The sequence below is a fragment of the Benincasa hispida genome, chromosome 12 (genome assembly GCF_027475165.1).
Source record: "Benincasa hispida cultivar pf3 chromosome 12, pf3_genome.v1.1, whole genome shotgun sequence".
NCBI lineage: Eukaryota > Viridiplantae > Streptophyta > Magnoliopsida > Cucurbitales > Cucurbitaceae > Benincasa > Benincasa hispida.
In genome coordinates this window covers 1,250,850-1,265,006 of record NC_143489.1, presented here as the reverse complement: position 1 = coordinate 1,265,006, position 14,157 = coordinate 1,250,850, and the positions used below count along the sequence as shown (strand labels likewise).

The 14,157-nt window shown below is 37.4% G+C and overlaps 1 protein-coding gene across 4 annotated transcripts in view; it reads left to right on the top strand.

Moving 5' to 3' along the window:
• The window catches only part of LOC120068002 (ARM repeat superfamily protein), a 67,669-nt gene that overhangs the window by 40,668 nt on the left and 12,844 nt on the right, over nt 1-14,157 (top strand). For all 4 annotated transcript variants that reach the window (XR_016525305.1, XR_005479066.2, XM_039019660.2 and 1 more), the window contains exons 14-16: nt 9,956-10,041; nt 10,474-10,656; nt 11,734-11,985. Coding sequence is in view for 2 of the 4 variants with exons in the window: in XM_039019660.2 (XP_038875588.1) it covers nt 9,956-10,041; nt 10,474-10,656; nt 11,734-11,985 (521 nt within the window). In the remaining 2 variants the exon portion in view is untranslated. The remainder of the gene's footprint in view (nt 1-9,955; nt 10,042-10,473; nt 10,657-11,733; nt 11,986-14,157) is intronic.

The window sequence follows — 14,157 nt, the reverse complement described above, 5'->3', positions numbered from 1 at the left end:
CCTTTCTCCTGCCTCCTTAGCTCGTTATTCTTGCCCTTGTCACGATGGAACTAAAAAGTTGTCGCATTTCAGACCATTTCTTTTGTATGTGGCAGGTGAAGAATGGATTCTGGGTGGAAGACATGAAGAGAGGTCAGAAAACGTTCCTCTCTTCGGCATCAGCGCACTGGTTGTACGACAGTCTCTGTCGACTTTTGAGTGGTCCAACCTTCGAATTCTTTCTACTAAAGGAAAGAGTAGACCAGGGCTTCATTCGGTTAGCAAAATTTCGAAGCAAGGATCAGTGGTACGTTGAATGTGCCGTCTGGCCCTCATCAGGAAGAAGGAAGAACATTCATATACCCTATGGTGATGGTGAGACAGGCTGGCAGGCAAGGAAATGGTGAGTTCATCTATTTCAGATTCCCTAACAACCGGTAGGTATTCGATCAGTAAGCAAGGAACCATAGCAAGAAGTTTCTCAGAAGTGGTGAAGGGCAAAAAGTTCTCCAACGTTTCATTACCAGAGCCTTCAGTACAAAAATCTTTTATATCACAACCTCAGCCCTTTGCTCCAAGCAAGAGAAAACAGAGCAAGCTCTGTTTCTGGGTACAAAAGGACTACGATGTCCTCCAAGAAGACTTCCATAACTTATGGCTAGTGTCAAGGTTATTCGTTCATAATGAATGGAAGGAAATAGCACAAGTCTTGAGAGGGTTTTTCAATTCTAATGTCTCTTTAAATCCCCTGTATGCAAACACAGCACTAATCAGAGTTGAACAAGGGGACTTAGCAAATTTGATCGATTTTCATGGTAAGTGGCAACAATTTGGCTCTTTTCACTTATTATTTGAGAAATGGAACTCGAAAAAGCATGGTAGACGAGCAGTCATGGAAGGATTCGGGGGGTGGATATCCATAAAAAATCTCCCCCTCGACTTTTGGAGCAGAAACACTTTTGCAGCCATCGGAACTTACTTTGGCGGTTTGGAAAATATAGCGGCAGAGACTCTCAATCTCACTAACTGTTAGGAAGCCAAAATCAAAGTCAAAAGAAATTTGTGTGGTTACGTACCGGCGACTATTGAAGTTAAGCATGAAAGTCTTGACAGTGTTTTTTTGAATTTTGGTGATATTCAATGTTTAGAGCCGTTTGATACCAATTTTAGAGATCTATCCATTGAAGATTTTTCAAATCCTTTAGATTTATTTCGTTTAAATCAAGTTTTGAAGGATGAAGGTGTCGATACAATTTCTATACATTCAGAATGGTCCTTTTCTACTTCCCCTCAGTCGATTCCAGGTTACTCGAGGGATCCAAAAGTCTCATTAGAAAATGTTTTTCAGCCGACAGACCAGTCGGAGAAGATCCCCCGGTCAAACAGAGTAGAAGAAGGTGAAATGGCATCAAAAGTCTTCTACAAAGTGAGCGGGAACTGCCCAGAGGAAAGCGAGGAGTCGCATTTATTGAGGAAAGAGACGTTCTCAGCCAATCTAGGAATTATTAAGGGCTCTTCCAATATTCTCGAAAAAAAAGTAGAAGAAGGGGAAAGGTCACAGTTATCTCAAAAAAGTATCAGCCCTTTAGCCGCCCTTTCGACTTACCAAAAAGAAGTTATTACGCAAGGAGCACTCGAAGAGGCGCAGGGAAGTGAGCGGGGTGGTACTGATAAGCTGCTCTCCAATAACTCAGGATAAACCGAAGAGTCTCGGGAGATAGGGCAGGACAACTGTCATCAAAAGGTCCCACAGGAAGCCCTCTGTTTTAATTTAGCAAAAGAAAATCCAAGCTGTCACTCCAGGAAGTCCCCTGCTTGCTCATCTCCTCACTAAAATCAATTAAATGCTCGGGAACATTTTCCTAAATTCTTTATCAGGAAAAGAACCTCCTTCAACAACAAATGGACAGGATTTAATGATAATGCCACAAAGGAAGTAAGTACCCTCATTCCAGTAGAGCAGCCCCTGGCGGTTCCGGGATTTTCCTTATCAACATTGACTGACAACAATCCGGACTTGCTAGAGGTTAGTTGCACGAAAATCCAACTTCCCTCTCCTCCATCAAGCAAAGCTTTCCCCCTTCCACCACCTAACAGTTCAAGCACACCAACTTCACCATCCCGGATTCGAGTAACACCTTTACAAGGGGATTACCTTGCTCCCCACCTAATTCAAAAAAGTTAGAAGTCTCGGAGTTGGAATCACCCTTTAGTGCAAGTAGTGCAGAATTGGAAGTCCTAAGTCCAGACTCTGTTCAGGTTGAAAGTAAACCCTAGGAAAATCCCTAGGTTTAATAAGTTCACAAGGTATTAAAGTAGACCCTAGGAAAATCCAGGCTATTATTGACTGGCCACAACCTACTTCAGTAAAAGAAACCCAAAGCTTTCGAGGATTAGCATCATTTTACCTATAATTTATTAGAAATTTCAGTACCATTGCAGCCCCTTTAACTGCTTGTTTAAAAGCTAACTCTCCTTTTACTTGGACTGATGACCAAACAAAATGTTTTTCTACATTAAAGGAAGTTCCTAGCTTCACACCATTTTTAGTTTTTCCAAAATTTAATAAGCCATTTACAGTCACAGTGGATGCATCTGGGATTGGAATAGGTGCAGTGAACTTTATTCTCTTGTTCGGTCCCTCAAACAGTGGGAAAATTACCTTTTGGGTAGAGAATTTGTCCTACTAACTGACCATTTCTCTTTGAAGTTCTTACATTCTCAAAAAGAGGTAAGTCGCATGCATGCTAGGTGGATTCAATTCCTCCGACGATTTGATCTTGTCATAAAACACACTAGGAAAAATCAATAAAGTGGCAGACGCATTAAGCAGAAAAGGTACGCTTCTAACTCTATTTAAAGGAAAAATCCTAGCTTTTGATCATCTACTTGAACTTTATGCAAACGACTCGGATTTTCAAAACATTTGGCAAGCATGTTTAAATCATATTCCAGCTAAAGAATTCCATATTTTTTATGGTTTCTTATTAAAAAATGACACTTTATGTATTCCACAAACCTCCTTTCGTGATTCTTTATTAAAGGAAGCACATGAAGGAAGCCTTGCAGGCCATTTTGGCGGTGATAAAACGCTAGCACTTTTATCATCAAAATTCTTTTGGCCCAACTTAAAAAAGATGTACCTAATTTTGTTAAAAGATGCTACATTTGCCAATCTTCGAAGGGTTCAAGCTCTAACCATGGGCTATATACCCCATTACCTATACCCTAACACTTGGGAAGATCAATCTATGGACTTTGTCCTTGGGTTACTCTAATATAAAGAGGATATGACTCGGTTCTAGTAGTAGTTGACTGTTTTAGTAAAATTGCATATTTTTTGGCTTTCAAGAAAACTAATGATGCATCAAATGTTGCAAATCTTTTTTTCAGGGAAATTATCTGACTTCATGGAATACCTAAAAGCATAGTATCTGATAGAGATGTCAAGTTCATGAGTCATTTTTGGTGGTCCCTTTGGAAAAAAATTGGCACAAACCTCCCATTTATCACAACAAGCCATCCACAAACCGATGGCCAAATAGAGGTTACAAATAGGACCCTTGGTAATCTTCTACGATGCCTAAGTGGGGACAAACCACACCAATGGGACCTCTCCCTAGCTCAGGCTGAATTTGCATTCAAGAACATGGTCAACCGATCAACAGGGAAATGCCCCTTCGAAATTTTCTATACTCATGTACCTCGATTAACATTAGGCCTCGCTAATATACCTGTTTCTATTAATCTCAGTGCCAAGGCAAGTATAATGGCTGATTGGATAAAAACCATTCATGATGAAGTTCAACAACATCTCGAAGCAAGCAATTCAGCATATAAATCCAAGGTTGATGAACACAAACGATCTGTCGAATTTAAGATTGGAGATCTCGTGATGGTTCACTTGAAGAAGAGTAGACTTCCTACTGGCTATCATTCTAAGCTCACAAACAAGAAAATTGGCCCATTCCTTATCCTAGAAAGACTTGGACAGAACGCATACAAGATTGATCTACCGCACACTATGAAGATCAACAACACTTTCAACGTCTCTGACATATTTCCTTATCATGCTCAAGATCAATTTCAATGATCTCAATCAAACTCGAGGCGAGTTTGTTTTTGGGACAGGTAGAACTGATGTATAGAATTAGAATATTACACCTTTAATACATTTTTAATGCTGGAATCTTATTTGTAAACATTAGTTATAAAGTTAGTTATGAGTACAACTAGCTGTTCAGGTCATTAAACCAAGTTACTGGTTTAGCTGGTCATCTCTTCATATATAAATAGGCTTCCAGCCCCTTCATTTAATAATATTCAGTCTATTTTCTCTTATTAAATCAGAGGTGCACTTGGGCATCTCAACTAGGTTGATACCCCCATAACATCTTCATCATATCTATACAAAAGTATCAGAGCATCGACAAGATGACTAACCATCTGTTTAAAGTTTACAACAAAGAGTCAATAAAACACCAAAAGACGACACAAAAGTCCGAACAAGGGATACAAACAAAGCAATACTCGTACAACTCAAGAAAAATTGACTAAATTAAACAAGACTAGCTGTCCGCTTGGATAATGAACTCCAATTTAAGCTGATGACTTGCATCGGATAGTCTTCAAAGTATTTGGATAGGGCGCACCACGAAGAAGCATTAAGTCTTATTGTCTCAAAGTGATCCATCCAATGGGTTGGTTTATCATTAAAAACTCTTTGATTTCTCTCGAACCACAAATCAACTAGCAATGCTTTGACTGCATTATTCCAAAGAAGTTTAGGATTGGACTTCATCAAAGGGCCTATCAGAACCTGCAGTATGTTATCTCGAAAGAAAATGCCAAAATCCCAACTTACACCAAAAATTTTATATAAGCTTTGCCAACACTTAGTCACATAAGAACAATCAAAGAATAAGTGTTGTAGAGATTCGCTTGCTGCCGTACAAAGAGGGCAGATTGTAGGAGTAAGCAATGGGAAGGAAGCTTCTGCTGTAGTTTTTTGGAGTAATTCAACCATCCAAAAATCATTATCCAAACCGTAATATTAACATGTTATGGGCTCTTGGACTTCCAAATGCTTTCTTCAAACCTCTTTCTAGTGGGCATGAAAAAGAGAGATGAGTAACCAATGATTTAACCGATAAGGACCCCATGATTCAAGGGGCCAAAGGCGTCTATCAGGGCTGTCCAACACTCTCTTCTCTGGTAACATTCCAATGAGATTTTCCTATTGTTCCTTGTAATCAATGCATTTATCCTATTTCCTCAAAGTGAAATGTGGAAAAAGGAAGGAAAATCCATGGATTGACCCATCGTCTCCACGCCATAAGAACTAGACCTTTCTCCATAATCAATTGTATACTGTTGATAATTTGAATATTCTGAAATTTTTCTCATATCTTTACAAATAGGTATTGTCCTAATATATACACTAATGTTAGCCAAATATGGCAAAGATAATCAACGATAATATGATTGAAAATAAGGAAAAAAATATTACAAGAAAGGAATGAACATTAATTACAAAATAATATTCCAAAGAAGGGGGAAAGGAGAATGACTTTCTATATTCAACACTCCCCCTCAAGCTGGATTGTATATGTTGATTAAGTCCACCTTGGCCTTTAAGACTTCAAAAGTGTTTTTGGATAGAGCTTTTGTGAGAATGTTAGCAATCTGCATCTTGGTGGGTATGTAGTTAAACGAGACACTTTTGTTTTCTATTCTCTCTTTGATAAAGTGTCGGTCAATATCCACATGCTTTATGCGATCATGATAGACCGGATCTTTGGCAACTTATAGTAGCTGGATTGTCACAATGTACCTCCATTGGTTCTTTTGATATGATTTAAAGTTCTGATAGGATGCTTTTGAGCCAGATTCCTTCATATATTCCTTGGGCGAGTGCCCTTAGTTCAGCTTCAGCACTACTCCTAGATACGACTGCGTGTTTCTTGCTTCGCCAAGTGACCAGGTTTCCCCAAACAAAGGCACAGTATCTAGTTATAGATCTTCTGTCTATTTTTGAGCTTGCCCAATCAGAATCTGTGAGTACTTCAATGTTTCTTTTCTCAGATTTCTTGAAGTACAGTCATTCTCTTGGAGTTCCTTTCAAGTACCCGAGTATTCTATAAACTGCTTGCATGTTTTCTTCAGTTGGATTGTTCATAAACTAACTTACAAAGCTTACTGCAAAACAGATATCAGGTCTGGTGTGAGTTAGGTAAATTAGTTTTCCAACTAGTCTTTGATACCGATCTTTGTTAACCATTTTGTTTTCTTTGCTTATCTGATGATTTGTGTCGATAGGAGTATTAGCGGCCTTACATCCAAGCATACCAGTTTCCGTTAAGAGATCAAGGATATACTTTCGATAGGAGTATTGTACTATCATAATTGTCCTTAGAAACAACAAAAGTAGATTTGCTAAGTTCTGACTCCTTGACATGAAAATTGGAAGCATTTAATATGTAGAGTCCCAAGTATTCCTTAGCATTGCCAATAGCCTTCCTTGAATTCAAATGCTGCAATATGCAATTATGTGAGTGGAAAGTCACAATGCACCCTTTTGTAAGTGTTAGTTTGCTTATGGAAAGAAGATTGCATCTAAATTTAGGAACATGTAACACATTTTCTAACATAAAGTCTTTAGAGATAAAAACATTGCCAGTTTCCATTACTTTAGAATAGGTACCATCAACAATTTTTACAGTAGATTGACTGCTACAGTGGACATAATTAGTTAAAAGTTAGATATCACCTATCATGTGATTTGAAGCTCCTGAATCAATAATCCAAGTATTACAATTTTCTTTAGATGCATTAAGGGCATATAGGAAGTTACTTGATTGTGCAACTGTAGTCACACTTGTTTCTGATCCTTTTTTAGTAGATTTGGGTTGACCAAAGAGTTTTTAGAGAAGATCCAATTGCTCCTTGGTAAACACATTATTTTCAGGGGTAATGTTACGTTCAGTTGTTGCACTTGCTTGGTAGGCCTTTCCATGTCTATCGCCCGCTCCCTTGTTTGGCTTCCAATCTGGAGGTTTGCCATGAATATCCCAACACACTTCTTTAGGGTGTCCTGGTTTTCTGCAATGCTCACACCATAGTCTTGGTTTTCGTTGTTGATTATCAGTTTCGGTGTAGTTCTGATTTTGATTGTAGCTGTTATCATGAGCATTTATACGTACCTCATTACCAAGATTTCGGGCAATTAAAGCCGATCCTTCAGGTTCGGAGCTTGTGGATATTCCTAACATTAGTTTCTTCCTACTTTCTTCTCTTCTTACTTCTACAAAAACTTCTCTAATGTTAGGTAAGGGTTTAATAGCTAAGATTCTACTACGTACCTCACCTAATTCTTTATATTAAGTCCGAGAAGAAATTTGATCACTTGTTTCTTCTCAACTATCTTTTTGTATGTATCTCCATATGTAGTGCATCCCATTTGTGGCTTTCAAATATATCAAGCTGCTGCCAAAGACGACATTTGGATGAAATATTGAGTAACTTGCATTCCCTTTGCCGTATCTCGTGAATTTTGCCTTCAATTTCAAATGATTCCGCTGTATTTTCTTGGTCGTAATAGGTTTCACGAGCTGCTTCCTAGATGTTGCTTGCAGTCGAGAAAAGTAGAAATCCTTCACCAATTTCTGTCGTCATGGAGTCTATTAGCCATGACATAACCATACTATTTTCAGCTTTCCATGTCTTGTATTTTGAATCAACTTGGTCTAGGATGGGATTTTCGCTTGATAGATAATCTTCCTTTCCCTCTCCACATATAAACATCATAACAGATTGTGACCAAGGGAGATAATTCCTTTCATTTAGTTTGTGATTAGTAATTGGAAGAATGGTCCCTTCTGTACTGTTAGTATTCATAGATGTCATATTAGAATGTTCAATTCTGTAAAGGAAGATATTTACCACTTACCCAAATATTCCTTGCAACAAAGGAAAAAACAGGAAAATACGTTCTCATAGACCCGAAGCTTGATGAAAAATGATCTGAAATTATATAAAAAATGAATATGGAATGTCCAGGGCCGGAAATTGAAAACAATTGGGCCCAGATCTGAAAATAAGGAAGAATGGTGTGTCCAGACCCAAAAAGAAAAAACTGACCCGGACCTGCGCTGCGAACCTGATTCACAACCCACGACGCGGAATTAGACCTAGAATCATAATGAAGTTGGCCCACGACCCGTCTCAGCCGCACAGACTCAGCCCACGACTTGGAGGTGTTCGACCCGGTCGGATACACGTGACCCAACGACCCGGTTGTCCCACGATGAGGAACCCTAGCTTTTTGTTGCTTAGTCAGAACTTCAATCTACGATTCTTGGCCAATCTATTTCAGAGGGTTTTGATCGGCTGTGATTTGCTTCGGACGTGAAGCTTGGCTTCAATTTTCTTCCTTTTTGGATGATTCCTCACGGATTTGCTTTGGACATGAAGCTCCCGTTCATAGATAGAGTTTTTCTGATGCACACCTTTAAATGAATTGGTATGTTGATTGAAGTTTCAATGCTCTGTATTTCTTTACTAGGATTTTTGACGTGAAACCTATGAAAGTGCACAGAGATGGCTCTGATACCATGTTGATAATTTGAATATTCTGAAATTTTTCTCATATCTTCACAAATGAGTATTGTCCTAATATATACATTGATGATAGCCAAATATAGCAAAGATAATCAACGGTAATATGATTGGAAATAAGGAAAAAATATTACAGGAAAGGAATGAACACTAATTACAAAATAATATTCCAAAAAGGGGGAAAGGATAAGACTTTCTATATTCAACATATACAAAAGATTTAGGAATGCTGAAATACTTCCTAGGAATTGAGGTAATAAGGAATGAGGGAATCATGTTATTGCAGACAAAAACATGTACTTGACTTGTTGACTCAGACCACAATAGGGAAGTTAGGAGCTAAGCCATGTAGTACCCTAGTAACACAACTTATTCGGTGAGTGTTGTGAACCAGTGTATATTTTCTCCTATAGTTGACCAATGGGTTGCATTGGAACAAATTTCATGTTATTTGAAGGCTCACCCAGAGCGTGTTTTATTTTATAAGGGTTATGATCATACTAACATTGAATGCTTTCCAGATTCTAATTGGGCAAGAATTAAGAGGTAGATAAAAGATCAAATTGGTTTCGTGAAAGAGAGAGAAACAAAATGTGTTGTCACATTCAAAAGTTGGATTAGAATAAAAAGAAGAAATCACACAATATGTGTTTGAATTAGTGTGGATATATCAAATTCTTATTTAATTGGGGTTTGATATTACAACATCGATCAAATTGTGGTATGATAATCAAGCAACTATGGATATCAAAAAAAAAAAAAAAAAAAAAAAAAAAAAAAAAAGAAAAAAGAAAGACAATCAAGCAACTACGAAACACATTGATGTCGACTATCATTTTGTACGTAGAAAATACAACAAGGTTTAGTATCCACATGATATGTGAAAACTAGAGAGCAGTTAGGAGATATCTTCATGTAAACATAAATGGAGCACATATAGGTTGTCTCTCTAGCAAGTTAGGCGTGATTAACGTATATTCTCCAACTTGAGGGGAGTGTTATAATGCTTATATTAGTTGGTTTTATTGTAAATATACAAGACATACTGTCTTTTTATTTTCTCTTACTTAGGTTACCCTTATACACTTGTATATATATATCTCTTTAGTGAATGAGACATATTTATTATAAATATATTAGTCATATTATCCTTTATATTGTCTTTATATATCTTGTACACTTATATATATATCTTTAGTGGATGAAATACATTATTTTGATTCTCTCAAACTTTTAATGTTTATAGTTCTTGTCTATGGTTGATCATTTTGAAGAAATCACATAAAATACTTTGAGTTTCTTTAATCAACTTCCTTGATATCCACGTGATTTTGTTTTTTGTTTATTTGTCTCTGTGTAGCTCAAAAGGGTAACAGTGTTCTTGTCATATTACTTCAATACTCTGAGCAACTAACCAACCCAACCATATGCATTGAGGCTCTTCAGGTAATATTATATCGAAAGTTTTCTTCAGTTTATTTGTCTGACCACCGGTTTTATTATTCTTCCAGCTTTTCTTTCTCGAGCACCTAGTTCTGTTCACATGTCTTCATATATGTATTGTCATGCCTTATCTTTCATTTTTTTGAATGTCTATTTTTCCTGGCAGAGAATGCATTGGGTATATTATTTAAGGAATCATTTCAACATTTAACTTATGAATGCATAATCAATAATTTGCGCAATGTGACGGCATTGTGAAGTATGTAAATGCATAGGATGTAGCTCTTCAGTTTTTGAGATCCAGAATATTTGTAAATGGTTCATCAAAGCTATCGGGTTGTTTAATCAGTCAGATTTTAATGGAATGATAACTTTTTCTGGAGAATTTCATAGAATGGATGGTTGAGACTATATATGAGATTTGTGTTGTTGCAGGCCTTAAAAGCTGTATCTCACAATTATCCACATATCATGTTTGCTTTCTGGGAACAAGTTTCGTCAGTTGTTTCCAACTTTCTACATGAAGCTGCTCCTGAAGTTTCTACGGGGCAGTGGGGGGTGCAGTCCAGAAACAGCGTCGGAATTATTGGAGAAAAAGTTATAATAGCCGCTGTCAAGGTAAAATTCTCTTTCATGTCTTTGACTTGTCAATTACTATTACTTATGCAAGGTTAACAAAGTTCAAAGAATAATGCGACTAGCATTCAACAGTCTGTGCAGAATTAAAAGTCCAACAGTTTAATTAGGAGCCAAAATGAATACATGTGATACCTTTGTATCATACCATCATGCGATAACTTCATGATGACAATACTATTGTTTGCTGCGTTAGTTTGCAACCATAACTTTTACTTCATTTTCTTTAGATCATGCAAAAGTATTTATATTGGTCCTGAGAGTCTTATTTATTGTTTTCCTTCTAAAATTTAATACAACAAATAATATCTTTTAATTTTCTTTTTCTTGTTTTTCTAGGTTACACCTTTATACTTCAAGATTTTCTTTTTACTTCTTGTAGATCTATTTATTTCTTTCGTGGATCTTCAAACAGTAAATTATTGGTCTTTTTTTCTTTTAGAAGAAGTAAATTATGGGTCTTGAAGTAGTGTTCTCCAAGAGTGTTTTTTAGCTATCTCAATTTTCCGAGAATTGTCTGTCTGCATGTGTTATTTAATAGGATTCTTGTTAATGATTGACTTGAAGTACCAACTAGAGCATATCTTAGTGATAAAATCTCTACTTATCTAAAAGGCCAAAGATTTGAATCACTCCACCTTAGTATTATGTAATATTCTGAAAAAAAGTCCTCGGCCAACTGGTCCCTTGACCTTGTGGATTTTTTATTCATAGTTTTTAATAGCAACGATAAAGTTATCCACATGTATAATAACAGGTAGTTTACCATGGAGAAGGAATGACTGTGGTCCTATCAGTTTTCTATAGAGGCCTAGGAAAAAGTGAAAGAAATGTGCAAGGTCATTAGACTTTGGTGTTTATTATTTTTAACAAACCTTTGGTGTTCATCAATTATATAATGGAAAAACTTTCCTGATCATTTGTAATTCTCTCTTTTAGCAAATATCTAATAGGGAATATAATCGCCAAACTCATAAATTCAGGTACATCAAATTGATGTTTAAGAGTTACTCTGTCTCTTTTGCATGTCAATTTCCTTCCTCTTTCCAATGCTGTCAGGTTTTGGATGAGTGTCTTCGAGCAATATCCGGGTTCAAAGGCACGGAGGACCTTTTAGATGATAGCCTACTTGATTCCCCATTTACTTTGGAATGCATAAGAATGAAGAAGGTCTCGTCAGCTCCATCTTACGAATTAAAGAATTTAGATGAAACTATTCACAGTCCAGAGGAGGTATGCGCAGGAATGAAGCAGTGGTGTGAGGTGATCGAGAAGTATTTACCAAGGAGTTTGGTGCATACTTCTGCTATGGTAGACCAAACTTTCCCTTATTCTTATTCAAATATTATGTTATATATGAAAATATTACGGAACAATGTTCAATAAAACCATCATACACATGCAGGCGCTGCTCTATGACGTTTTGTTGTTCTGTAAGTAAAATAAATATACACCTTAGACTATGCTAAGAAGGAACTAGTTGGACTCCTAGAATTATTTGATAGCTATTGAAAAAGAGATTATATAATCTGTTAAAATATAGAAGAAGAAAAGAGAATAACAACGCACAGTTACATGGAAATCTTAGTACAGGGAGAAAAACCATGATATAAAGATCTTTCTTATTAGTTAATCTGATACACTGAATACACAGGGACACAACGTATAAATAGACAGTAGGAAACCCTAGGGACCTACACAATTACATAAATGCCCCTAGGTTAATAACCCTATTTTCAACACTCCCCCTCAAGTTGGGGCATAGATATCAACAAGGCCCAACTTGCTTATACAATAGTCAAAGCTCTGTCTTAGTAACCCCTTTGTAAACACATCTGCAACTTGCTAATTTGAAGAAATATGAGGGATGCATATATTTCCACTGTCCAGTCTCTCCTTAATGAAATGTCTGTCAATCTCTACGTGTTTAGTTCTGTCATGTTGAACCGGGTTATTTGCAATACTGATGGCCGCTTTGTTGTCACAAAACAATTTCATTGGAAGCTTATTATCTTGTTGGAGATCTGATAACACTTTCTTCAACCTGATTTCTTCACATATCTCCAGACTCATGGCCCTATACTCAGCCTCAACACTACATCTAGCAACGACTCCTTGTTTCCTACTTCTCCAGGTGACTAGATTACCCCGGACAAACGTACAATACCCAAACGTCGACTTTCTGTCAACAACAGAACCTGCCCAGTCAGAATCAGTGTAGGCTTCAACAAATCGTTTATCGGACTTTCTGAACATCAGTCCCTTGCCAGGAGTTCCTTTCAGGTACCGAAGGATACGTTCAACTGCTGTCATATGATCCTCACAGGGAGCCTACATAAACTGGCTGACAACACCTACTACATACGAAATATCTGGCCTTGGGTGAGACAAGTAGATCAACTTCTCGACTAACCACTGATACCTCTCTTTATTAATAGGAACTCTATCATTTTTCTCCCTAAGCTTCGCATGGTACTCTACTTGTGTGTCAACAGGTTTACACCCAGTCATGCCTGTTTCCTTTAGTGAGTCCAAAGTGTATTTTCGTTGAGAAACTGAGATACTTTCCTTTAATCGAGCCACTTCCATTCCCAAAAGTATCTTAGCTTACCGAGATCTTTAATTTCAAATTCTTCAGCCATCTTTGTTTTGAGCCTCATGATCTCAGCATCATCATCCCCAGATAAAACAATGTCATCAACGTAGACAATAAGAACAGGTATCTTCCCTGTTCTTGACCTTTTTGTAAATAGAGTGTGATCAGAATGCCCCTGAACATACCCCTATGCTTTCACAAAGGTTGTGAATCTGTCAAACTAGGCCCTTGGAGATTGTTTCAACCCATATAGCGACTTTCTCAATCTGCACGCCTTGTTTTTGAACTGACTCTCGAATCTAGGAGGAGGACTCATATAGACTTCTTCTTCAAGTTCCCCATTCAGAAACGCATTTTTAACATCAAATTGGTGTAGGGGCCAATCCTTATTTACGGAAACTAACAAAAGCACTCGAATAGTGTTTAGTTTGGCCACGGGAGAAAAGGTTTCAGAGTAGTCTACTCCATAGGTCTTGAGTGAAGCCTCTTGCAGCAAGTCTAGCCTTGTACTGATCAATCGTCCCATCTGACTTGTATTTTATAGTAAACACCAATTTGCATCCAACTGTCTTGTGCCCTTCAGGTAGAACCACCTGTTCCCACGTTCCATTCTTCTCGAGAGCTCTCATTTCTTCCATAACAGCAGATCGCCATTCTGGTTTTTCCATCGCAACACTTATGTCATTCGGAACCATCACAGTGTCCAGACTGGTAGTGAACACTTTGAACTCGGGTGCCAGATTACTATACGTCATGCAATTATGCATAGGATATTTAGTACATGAACGAGTGTCTTTCCTCAGAGCTATAGGAAGATCGAGCGAGGCATCACGATCCTTCAACTCTCCTGCTTCTCACCATGATCGGCTATCTATGTATCAGGTATT